The 16,664-nt window shown below is 39.4% G+C and overlaps 3 protein-coding genes across 11 annotated transcripts in view; 2 read left to right on the top strand and 1 right to left on the bottom strand.

The window, feature by feature from the left end:
- Positions 1 to 2,491, top strand: part of espn (espin) — a 37,548-nt gene extending 35,057 nt beyond the window's left edge. For all 5 annotated transcript variants that reach the window (XM_005941185.3, XM_005941186.3, XM_005941184.3 and 2 more), the window contains one exon: positions 9 to 2,491. In XM_005941185.3, coding sequence (XP_005941247.1) covers positions 9 to 153 — 145 coding nt within the window. In that variant the 3' untranslated portion in view covers positions 154 to 2,491. The remainder of the gene's footprint in view (positions 1 to 8) is intronic.
- A 1,198-nt stretch (positions 2,492 to 3,689) lies between these two features.
- On the top strand, positions 3,690 to 16,185 carry arhgef16 (Rho guanine nucleotide exchange factor (GEF) 16). 2 transcript variants are annotated; one of them, XM_005941177.3, is made up of 15 exons: positions 3,690 to 3,995; positions 4,653 to 5,267; positions 5,794 to 5,845; positions 6,571 to 6,728; positions 7,073 to 7,129; positions 9,554 to 9,714; positions 11,490 to 11,642; positions 11,727 to 11,856; positions 12,493 to 12,567; positions 12,683 to 12,775; positions 12,947 to 13,098; positions 13,851 to 14,036; positions 14,392 to 14,462; positions 15,132 to 15,233; positions 15,378 to 16,185. In XM_005941177.3, the coding sequence occupies exons 2-15, from the start codon at positions 4,698 to 4,700 to the stop codon at positions 15,515 to 15,517; spliced, it is 2,100 nt and encodes a 699-aa protein (XP_005941239.1). In that variant the 5' UTR covers positions 3,690 to 3,995; positions 4,653 to 4,697; the 3' UTR covers positions 15,518 to 16,185. The 2 variants fall into 2 exon arrangements, with proteins under 2 accessions (XP_005941239.1, XP_014195166.1); XM_014339680.2 differs by lacking the exon at positions 3,690 to 3,995 and adding an exon at positions 4,020 to 4,543.
- Positions 16,184 to 16,664, bottom strand: part of ybx1 (Y box binding protein 1) — a 4,843-nt gene continuing 4,362 nt past the window's right edge. For all 4 annotated transcript variants that reach the window (XM_005941179.2, XM_005941180.2, XM_005941181.2 and 1 more), the window contains exon 8: positions 16,184 to 16,529. The gene's annotated coding sequence lies outside the window, so the exon portion shown is untranslated. The remainder of the gene's footprint in view (positions 16,530 to 16,664) is intronic.

The following is a 16,664-nucleotide window of genomic DNA, read 5'->3' as shown; positions in this document are numbered from 1 at the left end:
GCATGTAGAAAAGAAGAGGAGCAGGCCAAAAAGGTGAAGGAGATCGAGGAGAAGACGGAGTTGGAGCGAATACGAAACCTAGGCTATGACGAGACCAAACTGGCGCCCTGGCAGCGGCAGCTCATTTTGAAGAAAGGGGATATACCCAAATAGTAAACAGGATCATCTCCCCATCCTCTGCCCTGCAGCGCTCCCCACCCCAACTTATACCAATGCCTCCCCCTCCCTGATCCTGCATCCCACACTGCACAGGTCCACAGGGGAAAAGCTGGTCTTCCTTTAAACTGTGTGTTACTCTTTGGCCTCCAGACACACAGGGCCATGCTGTGGCTGCTGCTGTCCACACGGGTTCTGAGGCTCAGCTTGGGATGACCCTGCACCTGTTTTATTGACACAAAATCTTGTTTTTTTTCTTCATTTTTTTAACATTAACAACAGTTCTGAGATGCACTGATTCTTGTGACCCGATAAATGTATGTGTCCTGAACTTAGCATCTATCCGCTTTCCTGCAAATCACTAGACTAGACAAAAGTTAGAACATTTAACAGACTTATAATAGAAAGAGACTACTTTTAAGCCTATATGCCAGACTCACTCACCTTTATGTAATGAATGGGGAAAAAATACTCATGAAGCAGCTAATGCATTCTATATGTAGATAGTGTTACATCTCCATCATGGCTTAGTCATGACATTTTTGTATCAGTCTCATAGAAGCGCTTTCTAGGCTTCATTTTACTGCCACGGTTGCAATTCTTTTCAATTTTTTAAAGCAAAATCTCTGCTCAAAAGTATCAGCGTCTCGTAGTTAAGCTTGTCGTGCTTTCTCAGCGGATTTCAAAAGATGATAAAATATCCTATTTTTCAAAAAGAAAATGCAAAATGATATAGATTGATTTTCACTGGAAAAGGATAAAAGGATCCAAATGAGATTTTCAGTGTGTGACCTAAACTTTAAACTTTAAGCTGTTCTGAGCACGAATGTTACATGTTGTGTGCATGTGTTGCATAAAGCGTATCAAGTTGTGTTGTTTTGTTAAGCATACTTGACCCAGGGGTTCCTGGATATTCTCAAAGGAAGAAAAGAAAAGACACAGAAAGTCTTACTAGGCATCCTCTATGTGAGCATAGCCTTTAAAAGAAATGCACATCGGCAACTTACAGCAGTCGTCATCTTCACACTAAATATTTCAAAAGTTAGAGAAAAGACAACATTTTGTCCTGTGTCATGTTCCGGTCTTTGTCCCACTAACCTGGACTCTAAATCTTTGATGAGCAGATCTGCTTACACACATAGTCACGATACAAATTTTGTGAAACGACAGTTTCAGTAGTCGACCCCAGTGACTACAAAAAAGCTGATTTTTCTTTTTCAAGTATTCTTAATGATTCGCACATCTGTTGGGCACAGTTTGGCCAACAAATAGAAATTTGGAAAAGCTGTGTTGAATACTTTCGGCAGAACTGAGGAGACATACATACTGCAAGTTTTACCAGTTCACGCATTTGCACAGTGGCATTTAAGTGAGAGTAAAGCTCTTAAATGAAATTAAATCATGCTGTGTTTGTCCGGTGGTTAAAAACATGATGTTTCATTTTTGTTGGATGGACATTTTTACAAGTATGCACACGATGTCACATGAATATCATGGGACTGTTTGATCACTTGGATATATTCTAATTCACTTTCATCGGATGCCATATGATATTGAAATTGAGGATGGTGTAAATGTCATTGCCATTTGATTTTCTTTATATATAAACTGTGTACATAGTGACCCTCAGCATTTTGTCACCTCATTGTTTCCACATTGCATTATAATACATGTCTCAGCCTTGCTTGAATAGAATATTGGTTAATGTGTAATCATATTTTCAGACTGTTAAAGTTGAAGAAATTAAATCTTAAATTACCAAAAAAAAGAGAAAATGTGTGCTTTGTTTTTTGGGTTACTTTCCAAAAAATATAATACTTGTGCAACACTAATTAATTCCCATACAAACTTGTCATGTATAGTTTTTTTGAAGAAGCTTAAAATCTTATATGGACGGGAACACACTGGCTCTACACAAAAAATTAATTGTCCTCTAAACCTAAAAACTGGTTGTCCCACTGCTGGCTGCAAGAACTGCAATCAAGCATTTGTGATAACTGTTGGTGAAGCTTTTGGATTGTTTTGTTTAAGCCACATTGGAGACTTGTTGAGCATTCAATCCAATTTAAGTTCTGACTTCGAATGGGCCACTTCATTTTGGGATTTTTGAGCCATTCAGAGGTGGACTTGCTGGTGTGTTTCAGATTGTTGTCCCTTTGCATATGCTTGAGCTATGGGGCGTGAACTGACAGCCAGGCATTCTCCTTCAGGATTTTCAGGTAGAGCGCAGAACTCTGTCATGGATGCCATTTTTGCCCAGTCTCTTTTTTTATTATTGAATTGTGAACTCTAACTCTAACTAACTGAGACATTGAGCCCTGCAGTTCTTTAGATGTTCCTGTGGGTTCTTTGGTGACCTCCTGGATGAGTCTTCAGTGTGCACTGTTTCAGGTTTCTCATAATGGCTCTCACTGTAGAGTACCAAAACCAAAACTTCACTTTATCTGTAAGGTTCTTTTTAAGTGATTTTTTAAAATTAAACACATCTGGTAGTAATCAGGCCTCAGTGTGTCTAGTAAAATTCAACTCAGTTTGATTCATCATGATTATACATGATGATTTAACAAAGGAGACAATTACTTATTCACGTAGGACCAGGTAGGTTTAAATAGATTTTTTTCTTCAGTAAATGAAATCATCAATAATCATTTGAATCATATTAAATGTGTTTGTGTTGGGGTTTTTCTCACAGCACTGTATTTTACAGCATAGCACTTTACTCAATTTGAGTGTTTAGTGTTTCTTTACTTCCAGACTCATTCACCCACCAGGCTTGAAGTAATTCATGCAAGCACTTCTTTTAACCTACCCTAACACTCCAGTGGGTGCAATCCTGGAAATTCAGGATTCAGTATCTTGCTCAAGGATACTTTGACATAAAGGGTGAAGGAGCCAGGGATCAAACCACTGGCCTTCAGATTATGCTCTACTTTCTGAGCAACATGAGTCTGAGGCTGGCTCAGCTTTAGTGACTTGTGGAGATATTTGCTGGTGATATTTTTAATCTACAAGGAAAATGAAATGGAAATTGCAAGTTCAAACACGGCTTAAACAAGAGTTGTTTTTTGATGATTTTAAAATGATTTGTACAAAAAACAGATTACCGCACAAAATGACTGAAATATAATAATAATCATTAAAAAAAACAAATGTATTATTTATTAATGACTCATTTGTGGTTAAGCTTGTGAAAATCTGGATTTATGCTTGATGAACACAGTGTCATGCCTCTTATTGGTCACTAGAGGGGAACAACGAGCTATGTAGCTATGTGTTACCAATCAGGTATACAAAAATCAGAAAAAAAAATTGTCATTACAAGTTTACGCAAAAGGGAACACTTTGTCTTTATGTATGCGCAAACGGATTTCAGCTACTCAAATGTCAAAATTCTACTTGATGCTCTATAATAATGTATATATATTTTTTTTTTTTCAAAGTCAAGGTTTGTATGACCGAGACAAGACTGGTAAATAGGATAATCCAGCATCACAGGGGCAGGTGTTAAATATGAATGGCTAAATATAAGGCTGCTTATCCGTGAGAAGCTGTCTCGCGAGCTGTGTCCTGCTTTCTTCGAAACGGTCGCTTATTAATGATTGATTGACGCTCACCTGTAGTGACGTAAAGGGTTCGCTTTAATGGGCGCCTGCAAACACAGGAGGAAGTGGGCGAGTAAAGACGGAGAATGTGACAGAAAGCGGCGGAGGAGTACAGCTGCAGCTCAATAAAAGCTGCACTCTTTCTGCGCGTCGGACAGCAGCTCCGGAAGCACCGGCGGACTGACCCGTGCTGTCAGCGAGTAAACGAGGCTGCTGTCAGAAGCTCTGCTCACTCAGGTAGGGCAGTTTGTTGGACCTCTCCCAGTCTCGGTGTTGCTTGCATTGCGTGTCATCTCGCTGTTTTGAACTGTGGGAATGTGAGGCAGACATTTTTTCCCTCTCCCACCCTAATCCGTCTTACAGGCAGCGAAGTTATTGGAAATCAATTTGCGAGTAAGGCGAAATGCACGGAAAAAACCCAAAACACTTAAAGTGGATTTACAGCAGCGGGATTTTATATTTTAAACCCACATGCAAAGCTGATTTCTCACTGGCTGGTAGGAATGCCACTTAAAGGCTTTCGCCAGGCTTATTTATAATAGAGATGTGTTTATAAGAAGTACGCATGTATTAAAACGGGCTTATGGGTCTGCGCTGGACTGTTCACAGAACAGGACAGGAGTAGCCAGCTTATTAAAAAGTTTCTTTTCTTGTGGTTACTGCGGCGTACAGATTTACAGTCCAGCGTAGGAGTAAGTGGTGACTCATGGGTTAAGTCCCTTCATATGAGTTTGAAGGGTATCAAAACTCTGAGTGCTTGTGTGAGAGCGGAACTGGATCACAAGGTGGGTCACTGGAGATTATTTGGGGCCAGACTGTTGCCTTGTTTCTGTTTAAGGTCCTGCTTTATACATTATAACTCCTTTCAATTCTGTACTTTGTCCATTGTTGTAGTTGCTGAAGAGCCCAGACCAGCCAACATTAGGACAGGAGGACGCCATGTCTCAGAGCCAGTCAGAGGACTGCCAGGTCCCTCAGATCGTGGAAAATCAGTTCGCCACAGAACTCCATATATACGAGTCGGGTGATGAGTGCCCTTCGCCAGGCTCTGCAACACCCGAGCCTGAAGCATCCACACCCAAGGAGCAAGCGGAGGATGTGGATGATGATAAAGTGGACAGGCTTGCGGTGCCTCAGCAGGTGGTTCTGAGCACAACAAGTCCTGCTGCGCTGAAGGTTGGCAAGGAGCAAATGATCCCCAAGAAGTTAGCAGTGTCCAGCCGGCCTAAAAACCGACACCACACCACCGTGGTGACATTCCCAGTAGGACTGGAGAACTCCAGCAGTGCGAACCAAAGCCGTCGCTCGGATGTGTCCTGGGACGATTACGACAGTGATGGAGAAGGTTTTGGTATTAGGAGGAACCGCAGGAACCAGTCATACAGAGCGGCAATAATTAGCTTGAATTTTGAAACCTTGGCGACAGAACAAGCAACTGCAACCGAACTGAAACCTGTTAGAGAGGGCAGAGCACCCAGTCCTGCCCCAATTCGCACCCATGGACGTAAGGTACATAAGTTGAGGCCAGGGGGTCTAAGGATAGTGCTCTACTCTGCCCATCTGCCACAAATATATTGCAAATTAGATGAGAACTTGTATGCATGTCACAGTTTGATATTAGCTTATGAATTCCTTAGAAAAACAGGCATCCGAGCTAGTCCTTCTAATTAATCATACTTTAACTTATCCAATTACTTGGAGCATGTGCAGCATCATTTTCTTTGTGTAGTTGTGACCTTTAAACACATACACTTCGACTGGGTCTGTCAAGCTCTTTCAGTCTGGTGTAGCTACCAAAGTTCTTAAATGAGCAGAGCTGATACAGTCTTGTCCTTTTAATAGGTGACAGGGGGAATACCCAATAGTGTCAGCAACATTCAACTTTAGTAATAAAGATGATGGCGTTTTTCCACAATCGACTAGACTAGTGTTCAGGAAGTTTGTTAAAGGCAGAATGAGGAAAGAAAGGAAAAAATATCAGTGACACACATTTATTCCACAGTAACTTCAGGCTGCACTGCTGTTTTGTCTCTAGGGAACCCTGGGGAGAAAGAGGAACCAGAGACAACGTGGATCATTCAAAGATGGTATGTCCACCCGTGCGCCGCGTTGTCTGCGTCTCTTAATTGGGTTAAAGGGCTACAAATACTCAGAAAATACCAATTACATTTGACATTTTGAAACTAGATTGCAAATTAATCGTATGCTCAGTCATGAAAACCTCATGCAGAGAAAGCTATAATTTCCATGCCATAGCTTGGAAAGGAGGGGACCGAAACGGAAATCGTTCTCCCTGAACACTCCCGGCATGTTAAATACTTGCTGGGCCTTGAAGGTTGTCCCGAACCGTCAGGCACTGCGACGTCTCCTTTTTGAGATGTGATTTTTAAAGTAATCTCTGAGATCTAGTTATGTGGAATTGAGAAGAAAACTCAGTTTATAAAACTGATACTGAAGCAGCTGATTGAGAACTGCCTAAACAACACTTCTGTTTGCTTGTTTGCTTCTTTTTAAGTCCTCGAGGATCATTCGATGTTTAACCTGCTCTTTGATCTTTAACCTGCACATTTAACACACTCTCTGTCTACCGGCTGTCCACCTAACTGATGCATTCTCACCTCCCTCGTTTTCATTCTCAAATAATCCATCTTAATATGGTGTCACAATCCAGCTTTGGCATTTTTGTGGCATTTGTGATTGAAAAACAGCAAAATCCACACATAAGCTGATCATGATAGTAGATACTTTTAGAACTGTGCATTTAGGACTCTGACTATAAAATTTTCTGAGTTCAATTTGATGTTGTCCTCAGCTACACCACGCCTCTACCAGGAAATCCGTGAGCGGGGGCTGCAGTCCACCAACCAAGATGAGTCCCTTGATGAGTCTGTGGTGGCAGAGCCTGCTGCAAATGATCAGGGCATTGTGATAAAGAGCTACCGACCAACCCAGCTCACCTGGAGTCAGCTGGTACATGTCCAAATGCAATGAGGGAATCAAGTATAGGCTAAGAGCAGTCTATAATAATCTTCAGTTATCAATAAAGCAGCGTGCTAGTATAGAAATCATTTTCAGTCCTCACTTCCTTCCGCAGAGAGCACGGTCTGCCTTCTGGGGGGGGGGGGTTTCCATTGTTTTTTTGTTTTTTTTTCAAATCAATTTGAATTAAAGTTATCTGATATAAACACTTACTCTTACTGTACTGAATATGTTTTATATAACGGTCTCAAAAAAATTATTCAAAGAAATATTAGTTTCAAACTATTGATATTTTTTTTTTTTTTTTTTTTTTTTTTTTTATATCACTTTTAAAGGTGAAGGACACCGGTATTCTGGACTCGGTCACACCTCAGGAGCGAAAGCGACAGGAGGTAAGTGTGTGCATGCTTACATAGCTGCTTACTATATCAGGTTGGCCTGGTAAGGTTAACTTTACTGTGTAACAAATCTCAGATTAAGTTGTCAACAAGAGATGACACAGAGGAAGGTGACAGATTATGGTCATTGTTAAGGACCAGAAGAAATGTAAAAATTGTATGAGTAGGTTTATTCGTTTAATATGGCACGCACTGGGTAGGTGCATATTGTCTTGTTGAAGGTATCTGGTTCATGTAATGAAATCTCTTTAGCAATGAATAAAATGTGCACTGCAGGCTGTGGAACTGAGTAGTTTGTGGTAAAGATTAATGAACTAATTTGGTCAATCATCATTATCTTAAATTTAAGATGATGCTGCTCCTTAGGATCACTTCACAAACTCAGTCTTTGTAGTAGAGGTATGGGTAAAAGACAGCCACGATATGAGCTGATGGTGGATGGTGCAGTTGGATGAATCCAGAGAGACCAGTAAACCTCTGTGTCACAGCAGTACAGATCAGGTGATCACAAAGCCTGGCCATGAAGAAAACAAGTCCACGATGATTACAATACAAACCAATTTGGTTATTTTCATGTGAGTCATTACTCTCCACGACGCTGCAACACTGGATTTACCGGTTCCCTCATCTTCCAAGTACTACTGACCCCTTTTCTGAGAGGGATTGTGGTGTGTTTCAGCATGCTACAGAAAACCGCACACTACTAAAACCATATATAAACCATAAATGCAACCATAAAACATTTGACAAGTTCAAAGCATTTCACCCAAAATGTTTACATTAAGAATGACAACTTTTTTCGCTATATAAAATGTTTTAGGAATATTCTTGATGACAGAATGGCGGGGGGGGGAAAAAAAACAAAACTATGATATGCTGCTTCCGTTCACTCAGATAAAGAGAAAAGCAGCCACAGCCTGTGGTTTCAATAAAAACTGATACCAGAATAAGAAACCCCCACACATGCAGTGACTATTAATAGTTTGTTTGTTTTTTTTATACTGGATTGCAGTTTATTAATGCAATAATTATCATATTTTATAGTTTAGTAGAATTGGGGACATACAGGAAATTGTTTTTTTGTTTTTTTTTTGTTTTTTTTAAAAAGGTGATTAAATGGATTCAAGCACAACATGATTACTGAAGGTTTCGTAAGAAAACTCTGTGTAAACTATTGGGCTAAATCAGAGTTTTTGTTTAGGGGGAAAAAGTTCATCCTGAATTAATTTCCTGAATGGAAACCTGTTCTCAGAGAATTTGTCTAAAGGCTCTCTAAGCAGGTTAGGATCCCGCTAAGGTGGGTTCCGGTGAAGTGAATGTAACAACAAATCCAGTTATATTTCATTCCAGAAACTTCTGAAAAGCCAACAAACATCACAAACTGATACTATCTGTGCAGTGTAACACTATCCCAGGGTGGATTTTTCCCTCACCAGCCATCTGAGATGTCAGCTGTTGTGTCAATAGCAAAGGTCCACCCTGTATGCACTACAGTCCCTGAATAAAGCCACACCCTGTGAATGTAATCATTCTCTGGCTACACAGGTGCTTATCATGCTCCTTTGTACTTTTGGTCAACTCATTGGTCTACTTTAAATGGTGAACCAGTTTCCTGCAGTCGTTCAAATCATGTTTTAGGAACTATGAAAGCATTTTATTGAAGTTCAGGATTGCTGAGGTTAATAAAAAATGCTGCACTCCTTGTGGATAGACTGTAGTGTAATGAAGATTTGAGATTCTTGCAACAGAGATCTTGACTCGGTCCAGCACGCAGTGTTACTTATTGACATTTCAAGCTTCAAGTCAGAACTTGTTAGATTTAGCTCAGCTCATGCCCTTTGGTCATTCCTGGAAGGTGTGTCATTCCCACCTCTTCGTTCCTCCAAGGTTCTAACCACAACACTAGTGGTAAACTAAGATAATGTAAAACATAGTGTTTATTCTGTTATACAGCTGAAAACACACAGCTGCTAATCAAGCAGTGGTGAAGTGTCTGCTGGTTTTGCATTCATTACACTTCAGTGTTCTGTGAATTTTAAGATGAATATCTGCAGTACTAAAACTGCATTTAGGCATTGCTCCCTTTGAACCGCCTTTTTTTTTTTTTTTTTTTTGAAAACCACAGCAGCCTTGATAAACCAGAATGCACAGCAGCAAACGCTCATGTTTTATAATGTTGTCACATGCTGCACACTGGGTTTTCTGGCTGGTTGTAATGTAGTGAAGCAGAATGCTGTAAGAAGATGCTATCTCTCTAAAGGAATTCTGGGATATGTAGGAACTCACTACATCACACACATGAAATAAGGAACACGGTGAATTAAAGTGAAAGAACTTGACAGCAGAAAGTACATGTTACAGAGTGAATGGCTCATTCCGATTTACTTGGTTGTGTAATTTGTTGTCTGCACTTGATAGGCCATTTTTGAGATCATCACCTCAGAGCATTCATACCTGCACAGCCTGGGTATCCTGGTACGCAACTTCAAGGAAAGCGAAACACTGAGGAAGACAATGACGGCCACAGAGCATCACCACCTCTTCTCCAATATTGCCGTCATCCGTGACGTTAGTCAAAGGTCAGCGCATGACTCTTAAGGATCTCATAGTCATCGTTACTGTATTTTGCTAATTTCAAAAAGACCTTCATTTTTATTTAATTTTTTTCTGGGGAAAGCATTGATGTCAAATTCATCTGAAACATATTACTTGTAAGGAAAAAGGTTGATTCAGGTAGAGCATTTTCCATTAGCATTTCTGTACTGTCCTGTAGGCCCCATAAACATGTTAAAACTTGCTAGTCAAACTGGTTCTGCTGCCTATCTGCTCAGAGTGGTATTCCCAGGCTTTATAATGATAATGTGTTTGAAACCAGCCTGTGTGTAATGCAAGCAACTTTATTAACAAAGAGAAATGCCCTTTCATCTTTGAGCCTCTTCTTCTATTTCCAAGTAAAACAGTATCTGTGAAACTACTGAACGTGTATTGGAAGCTGCTGTCTCAGTGTGTGTGTGTGTGTGTGCGTGCGTGCTGTAGTTGGTTTGTTGGCTGGGCGGTTTTCAGGTTTCATTTTCATCCCTTTTTGTTTGTTTAAAAGCACATTTCAAGAGCGGGGCTAAAAGTCATTTTTCATATTGATGTTTGTTATTTATCTGTTGGAAACCGGTGAGGCAAAGGTCAAAAGATGTTTCTTCCTGTTACTAAGGTTGCTTAACATTGCCACAAACTATTTCTGTGATGTGATAGAAGTTATATCCCAAATACTTTGTTGTGTCAAAGTCATAGATTTTTTTTTTGTTTTTTAACTAATATACAGGTCTGTGCAAAAGTCTTGAGCCACTTCTTCCTTATTTTGTTAGAAAAGTTAGATGTTTGTGCAGTTCTTTCCTGAAACATGTGCACACATGGATATATACATTATACACTGGAAAGCTTGAGTATGGCCACCTTAGTTTTTCAACATAACGTGAATTCTCTTCTTGTCATTTCTTTAAGTAGTGTTCAGGAATATTTCGCCAGGCTTCGTGAAGGATGTTTAAAGCTATTAATTGTATGTTGGCTGCCTTTTGCTCCGTTCTCTGTCAAAATGATCCCACACTCCATCTGTCCAATCCAAGACCGTGTTTCATTGTGGCTTTGTCTGTCTAGATGTGCTTTTACTCCATTGGTAGTGTGTTTGAGATCATTGTCATGCTGAAAAATGAAGTTGTTGCTGATCAGATGCTTTCCAAATAGTATTGCATGGCGGATCAAAATCTGATGGCATTCTTTTGTGTTCATAATTCCATCAAGCTAATAGCTTGACAATCACAGCTAATCTAATTTTTCCCTAATTGCACTGTTGGGGAAATCCTTTTTTTTTTTTTTTTTTTTTTTTCTCTGTCAAACAGTGTCATCACAGTATTTTTCATTGCTTCAACTAAAGAAATGGTAACAACTGGGTTTTAGTTTGTGTTTTTGCAACAGGCTCCTAGTAACAAAGTGCCCAATCAGTTTAAAATGGGTTCTTTGCTAAGTAGTCTGTTATGTGTGGATAAAACACTGGTACTACCCTTGAATTAGGTGATGATTGATTGATTTATTTATTTATTTATTTTTTGTGCTTGAATAAATCATTAGTCAGTGTGTGTGGGGGGGTTGCATTAACTATTTAACTACTTCTCAAAATTTCAAAGAAGTTTGGTTCATTGGAGTCAGAAATATTTCATCTGTGCATTGATTGATTTGTATTACACATCAGAAATGTAAACTGTTCAGTGGTCACAGTCAGTTCAGCCTGAACACCCTCTGTATATGTCCTACAGAGGTGGGAGAAATAACATATCTTTTAAATTGTTACTGAACTCTCCCTCAGGTTTTTTGAGGACCTTGAACAACGTCACTCTGACAACCCAGTGATCATGGACATTAGCGACATCGTTCAGACCCACGCTGCTAACCACTTTGAGCCGTACATTAGCTACTGCTCCAACGAGACCTTTCAGCAGAGGACCCTGCAGAAGTTATTGTGAGTAGAAGAACAAGCAAGCTATTGAGTTTCTCTGGTAACATGGCTAAATGAGCTGAACATGTGTCTTTCTGCATCTCTTAGGTCAAGTAACAGTGCGTTCAAGGAGACCCTGAAGAAAATCGAAATGAACAGTGAATGCAGAGGTCTCCCCATGCTCTCCTTTCTCATCCTTCCCATGCAGCGAGTAACCAGACTGCCACTACTGCTGGATGTCAGTTTAAGCTTTGCTTTACTATATGAGTAAAAGTTCTTTTTCTTTTTTTTTTCTTTTTTTTTTCCTTTTTTTTTTGTTTTAGAGTGGAACATACAAAGCAACTTAAAATGGACATTTAAAAAATATGGGTTCATGGTCAGCAGGTTCTGTGTGTATTTTCTCTTTTAGTGAATCAGAATCATACATTCATTAGAGCCTGACTGACACAGGGTTTGGTAGAAATCCAATACATCAGCCGATATTTTTTTTTCTTTCAGACACATGAAACATAAACAGAAGCCTGACAATGCAGTTTAAAAATAATCCTGGTTTACTATTTCAACAAGTTGTGGATTACTTGTTTATGCTCTGCCCTTCTCTGCTCAGATCAGCTGATTGTTTTTGTAGTGTTGCAAGATAGTCGCAGAGTGCCCTCTGGTGGACAAACGTTTTTGAAGGGTGTTTCTACAAAGTCTTTTTGTCTATCCATCCATTTTCTTTAAAAAAAAAATTATTTAAATTATTGACTATATTATTATAGAATTATAAATGCTGATACTAGTATATCAGCCCTGCCAGTATATCAGTCGGGCTCTTATGTACTAAGTGTTAACTAATACACAAGAGAGTAACTGGTATTTGTTTGCTCCTCAGACAATCAGCCAGAAAACTACACAAGGAACAGCGCAGTACTTTGCTGCTATCTGGGCATTGCACTACATCAATAAGGTACTGAGCACACCTCAGCTAGGATGCATGTAAAGCACTCTGCAGCTTCACAGTTATCATCTGAGAGCAGACTGGGACATTTATGCTGCTATTGTTAAAATTATTATGCCAACAGCTGGTCACTAGCTGCAATGATGGAGCTAGACGGATGGAGCGAACTGAGCAGATGTACACCATCGAGAAACAAATGGATTTTGGTAAAATCAAGGTGTGCTTCCACACAGTCAAGAAAGAATACACTGATACATACATATGGTTACATTGATTAGTAAAATATCATAAATGATTGTAGTAATAAATAACAATGTCATTTAAAAATTCATATAAAACCTGAGTCCACTTTGCTAACCTGGAATGATAAATCTGTTGATGCTGACAGGCATTCCCACTGGTGTCATCATCGCGGTGGCTGAAGAAGCGCGGTGAGTTGCGCCTCTCACTTGAAGAGTTCAGCATATGGAAGGCTTTCAGCACCAGAAGCTACTACCTGTTTGTCTTCAGCGATGTACTGATTGTCACCAAGAAGAAGAGGTGAGTGGGAGTGGAGTGCCAACAATCGTATTCACCTAAAATACTATGGGAAATTTTGAAGCTGAGTATGAAGATGACTGTCAGAGTTAGTTTAAGGCTTTCCCTGTGTAATGATTGAGGTTTTTTTTTTCATTGATTTTGATGACAAATATTCAAATGATGTATCTTAAGATGATTCCTGGTGGACCATAAGTAGTGGACACCTAAAAGATTAATGGTAGAGTACAGTAGAACCTGCCTGGACATCTGCTAAAGCGGGCAAGAGAAGAGAACACTTAAACCCACAAACAGTTTAATTCACTTGCTTGCTATTTCCTTGTGACTGTAGTCGATACTAAGTAGATCCAGCTGCTGACAGAATATGAGAAACAGAAGAGAGGAGGGAAAGGGACAGAGCAAGGAGAGAGTATGGATGTGGTGCTTGCATACTTGAGATTCTTCGATCCTGCATTCAGCGTGTCAGCTCGACTGACTACAGCTTTCTGTTTTGAGTTAGGGAGAAAGCAAACAATGTCAGCTCAGAGGAACAACACTGGAGTCATTTAGACACATTTTTAAGTCAAGTGATAGTATCTAGGAGAGACCATTATCAATCAAGTGATGGAGTTTTAGCTGCTTGGGATCTAGGTACATTGACACATGCATAAACTAGGTTTCACAGCAAGTTTAGCAAGACAACACAATAAGCTTAAAACTGCCATGTGATGGACTTTCTTTTTTGTTTGTTTGTTTTCTCCCAATTGTCTGTCCAGTGAGGAGAGTTTTGTGGTGTTGGATTACGCTACTTTAGAGAATATTGAGGTGGAGATGGGTGAGGATGGAGAGAAAAGGGGGCCTACGTCTCCCAAGAACAACTCCAGCTACCTTTCTTTTAGACTACTGATGAGTAAGAACAGTGAAGGGAGAGCAGAGCAAATCTCCCTACTGGCTGAGTCCAGGTACTGTAACTTTCAGACTCCTCTTAAGCTCAGCTATATATATCTCAAAGAAAAGTTTACTTACCCAGAGGTCTAACAACTTCTAATGCTTTATATCACAATGTGATTCTAAAATATTGCTTTCTTTCAATACTGATAGTAGTTCTTTATTCAAAATCACATTTACATTTACCACCTCGAAGACCACATCTAATAGTTTGTGTCTGGCGCTCTCTACTGCCATGAATCTTAATGGCAGCCTAAGATCCTCCCATGTTATGAATTTCACTGTAGAAAACACTGGTTTGTAGTTTTTTGGGGGGTTTTTTTGTTTTTGTTTTAAATTGTGCTTTATTTTTTATTTTCTATCACCAAGGGTGGACCGGGAACGATGGATAGTTGCTCTTACAGAACACAAGGAGACAGCTGGCTCCAATAATACTGATGGTAAGCTTGTATTATTATAAAGAATAATAAGTTTAATCACAGTGTTTGTTTTCCTGAGATGTTATTCATTTGTTATGAACTCCCTCAGCACAGTGCAGCATAGAAAACGGATGATTTGCATTCACTTTTGCCGTCTTATTTGTTTACACAGCTGCAGCGTTTATTTCTTCTTCGGTTGAGCTTGTTAGATTTCCTTTGATCCATAAAGAACTTGTAAGAAAAGCTTCCAATAATTCAAACTTCCTACCATTTAGACTCAAAAGCATCAAATAGTAAAAGGATTTTGTTTTTTCTGTCGACACAGATGTAGCCGAATCATTCAAAGATTACCTGGCCTGGCGTGACCAATGTCTTTGTTGCTATAAGATCAGAATAGATACAGACATTAAAATGGTATTTTAAAAATGAAAAGTTCCAGAAGAACCAGTCCGTTTACCATACCGACAGCAAAACTATTAGAGGTGGGGTTGCAGCTTGTGTAGTTTAATAGCAAGCATAGCTGTTGACATTTGGTTTTGTTATCAAAGGGTGTGCCACTCCAAAGAAGTTATGGTATGTACTTTGGTGTAATTTTACACCCTGTTGGATATAAGTTAGCTTCCTACTCCTTTGTAGGACAGTAAGATGTTAAAGAAAGTTTTATGAACTTCACTGCCTTGTGCTTTTCAGGTCTGCCACAGTATGAGGCCACCAAATCCTACATGCCAAAGGAGCCAGATGAACTGGGCCTGAAAGAGGCCGAGCTTGTCATTGTCCTACAAAAACAAGAGGGTGAGACCTTAACTTCTTTCCAATCTGTAATACAATGCAAATTTCACACCATCAAACACAAGAGTGTCGCTGTTCTTTTGGTTAAAAGCGCAAAATAAAATGTAAGGTGCTTTAAAGTTGACCTTAACAGCGATCTTCTCCTAGGATGGTGCTATGGGGAGAGAATGCGAGATGGAGTGAGGGGCTGGTTTCCTGATAGCTGTGCCACAGAGATCACCAACCCTGACGCCATGGAGAGCAACGTACAGCGTATGAAGCGTTTGCGCAAAGAGACCAACGTCTGAGACATTGCACTGCTGATGAATCGTACTAAACAAACTATCATTTATAGTAGATGTGGTCCAGCAGTCCATTACCGACTGAAAAACATTGGCACAGAGAAAACCATAACCAATCATTAATGCTATTCTCTGGTCTCAGATGCGATGATTCAGGTTCCTATTTCTACCTTGTGCCTTCCATTTCTCTCTCTACCATCAGGCTATCAAAACACATTATTTGAAACTGTGTCGATCTCTTTCAGGAACAATTGAACAGTAAGGATTTTTGTCCACCTGTACGAATGTGCAGCATAAAGACTTCCTGGCCAAGTGTACATTTTAGTCACCTTGTACAGCTCACTCCAGCCATTTTCTGTTTAATTTACTTGCTGCAGTAAAATGATCTTTAGATGTAGAACACATTTGTGGATAAATACTGGTACTACACTGTCAATGTCTACAATGTTTTAAAGGATTGTATTACTGTGCTGTGAAAAAGTGACCAAAGTTCTGATTAAACATTTACCACTGTAAATATAGTTGATGATAACCACACCATTGCTTAAGTCCCTCATCTTTATATGAAATGGGGAATAAAAACTAAACCTTGAACTGTGTCCGCTGTAAATGAAAGATTGTCTTTTTCCATATCCTGTATACTTGAAATAAAAACAGCCACCACTCCAAACATTTTTCCTGGGTTCTGGACTTTTATTTGAGCTTGCATTTTGTTAAAATGTTTGAATACATAAAAAGTTATTTAAAAATGTCAAACTGACCAGATATCAAATTCCATTTTATCTTTAAAAACCATTTGGTGTAAAAACTTAGGACAGATTTAGAAAAACATTTGCTGTTTCCCCAAAACTTTTTGTAGCTGTCACATAAAAATAATGGAAAAAAAACAAGTCTGCATAGATTCTGCAGGCCATCGGTGGTAATCTGGTCAAATGCATGGTGCAAGCTTGTGACGATCGTCAAGTCAAATCTTTATTGCTCAGATCTTATTTGATGTTTCTTCTTGTTGACAAAAAAACTGTAAAAGAAGAAAATTAGCAATTAGTCCACTGCAAGTTTTTATTAAACATTCCCAGCCTTTTGGATTTAGACATTTTGCATGGTGTATAATGAAATGCATAAAAATGTGCATCACCAGAGACACTATTCAGAG

The sequence above is a fragment of the Haplochromis burtoni genome, unplaced genomic scaffold (genome assembly GCF_018398535.1).
Source record: "Haplochromis burtoni strain Fernald_Lab_line unplaced genomic scaffold, NCSU_Asbu1 Contig_60, whole genome shotgun sequence".
NCBI classification, from domain to species: domain Eukaryota; kingdom Metazoa; phylum Chordata; class Actinopteri; order Cichliformes; family Cichlidae; genus Haplochromis; species Haplochromis burtoni.
This window is presented reverse-complemented; position numbering and strand designations above follow the sequence as displayed.

What these genes read in the sequence shown, in the direction of transcription:
- arhgef16 (XM_014339680.2), top strand. Translation starts at nt 4,484, where the DNA reads ATGAGTTTGAAGGGTATCAAAACTCTGAGTGCTTGTGTGAGAGCGGAA. An exon ending in ACGTGGATCATTCAAAGATG is followed by an intron (nt 5,846 to 6,570) that starts GTATGTCCACCC and finishes TGTTGTCCTCAG; the next exon opens with CTACACCACGCCTCTACCAG. An exon ending in CATTGCACTACATCAATAAG is followed by an intron (nt 12,568 to 12,682) that starts GTACTGAGCACA and finishes TTATGCCAACAG; the next exon opens with CTGGTCACTAGCTGCAATGA.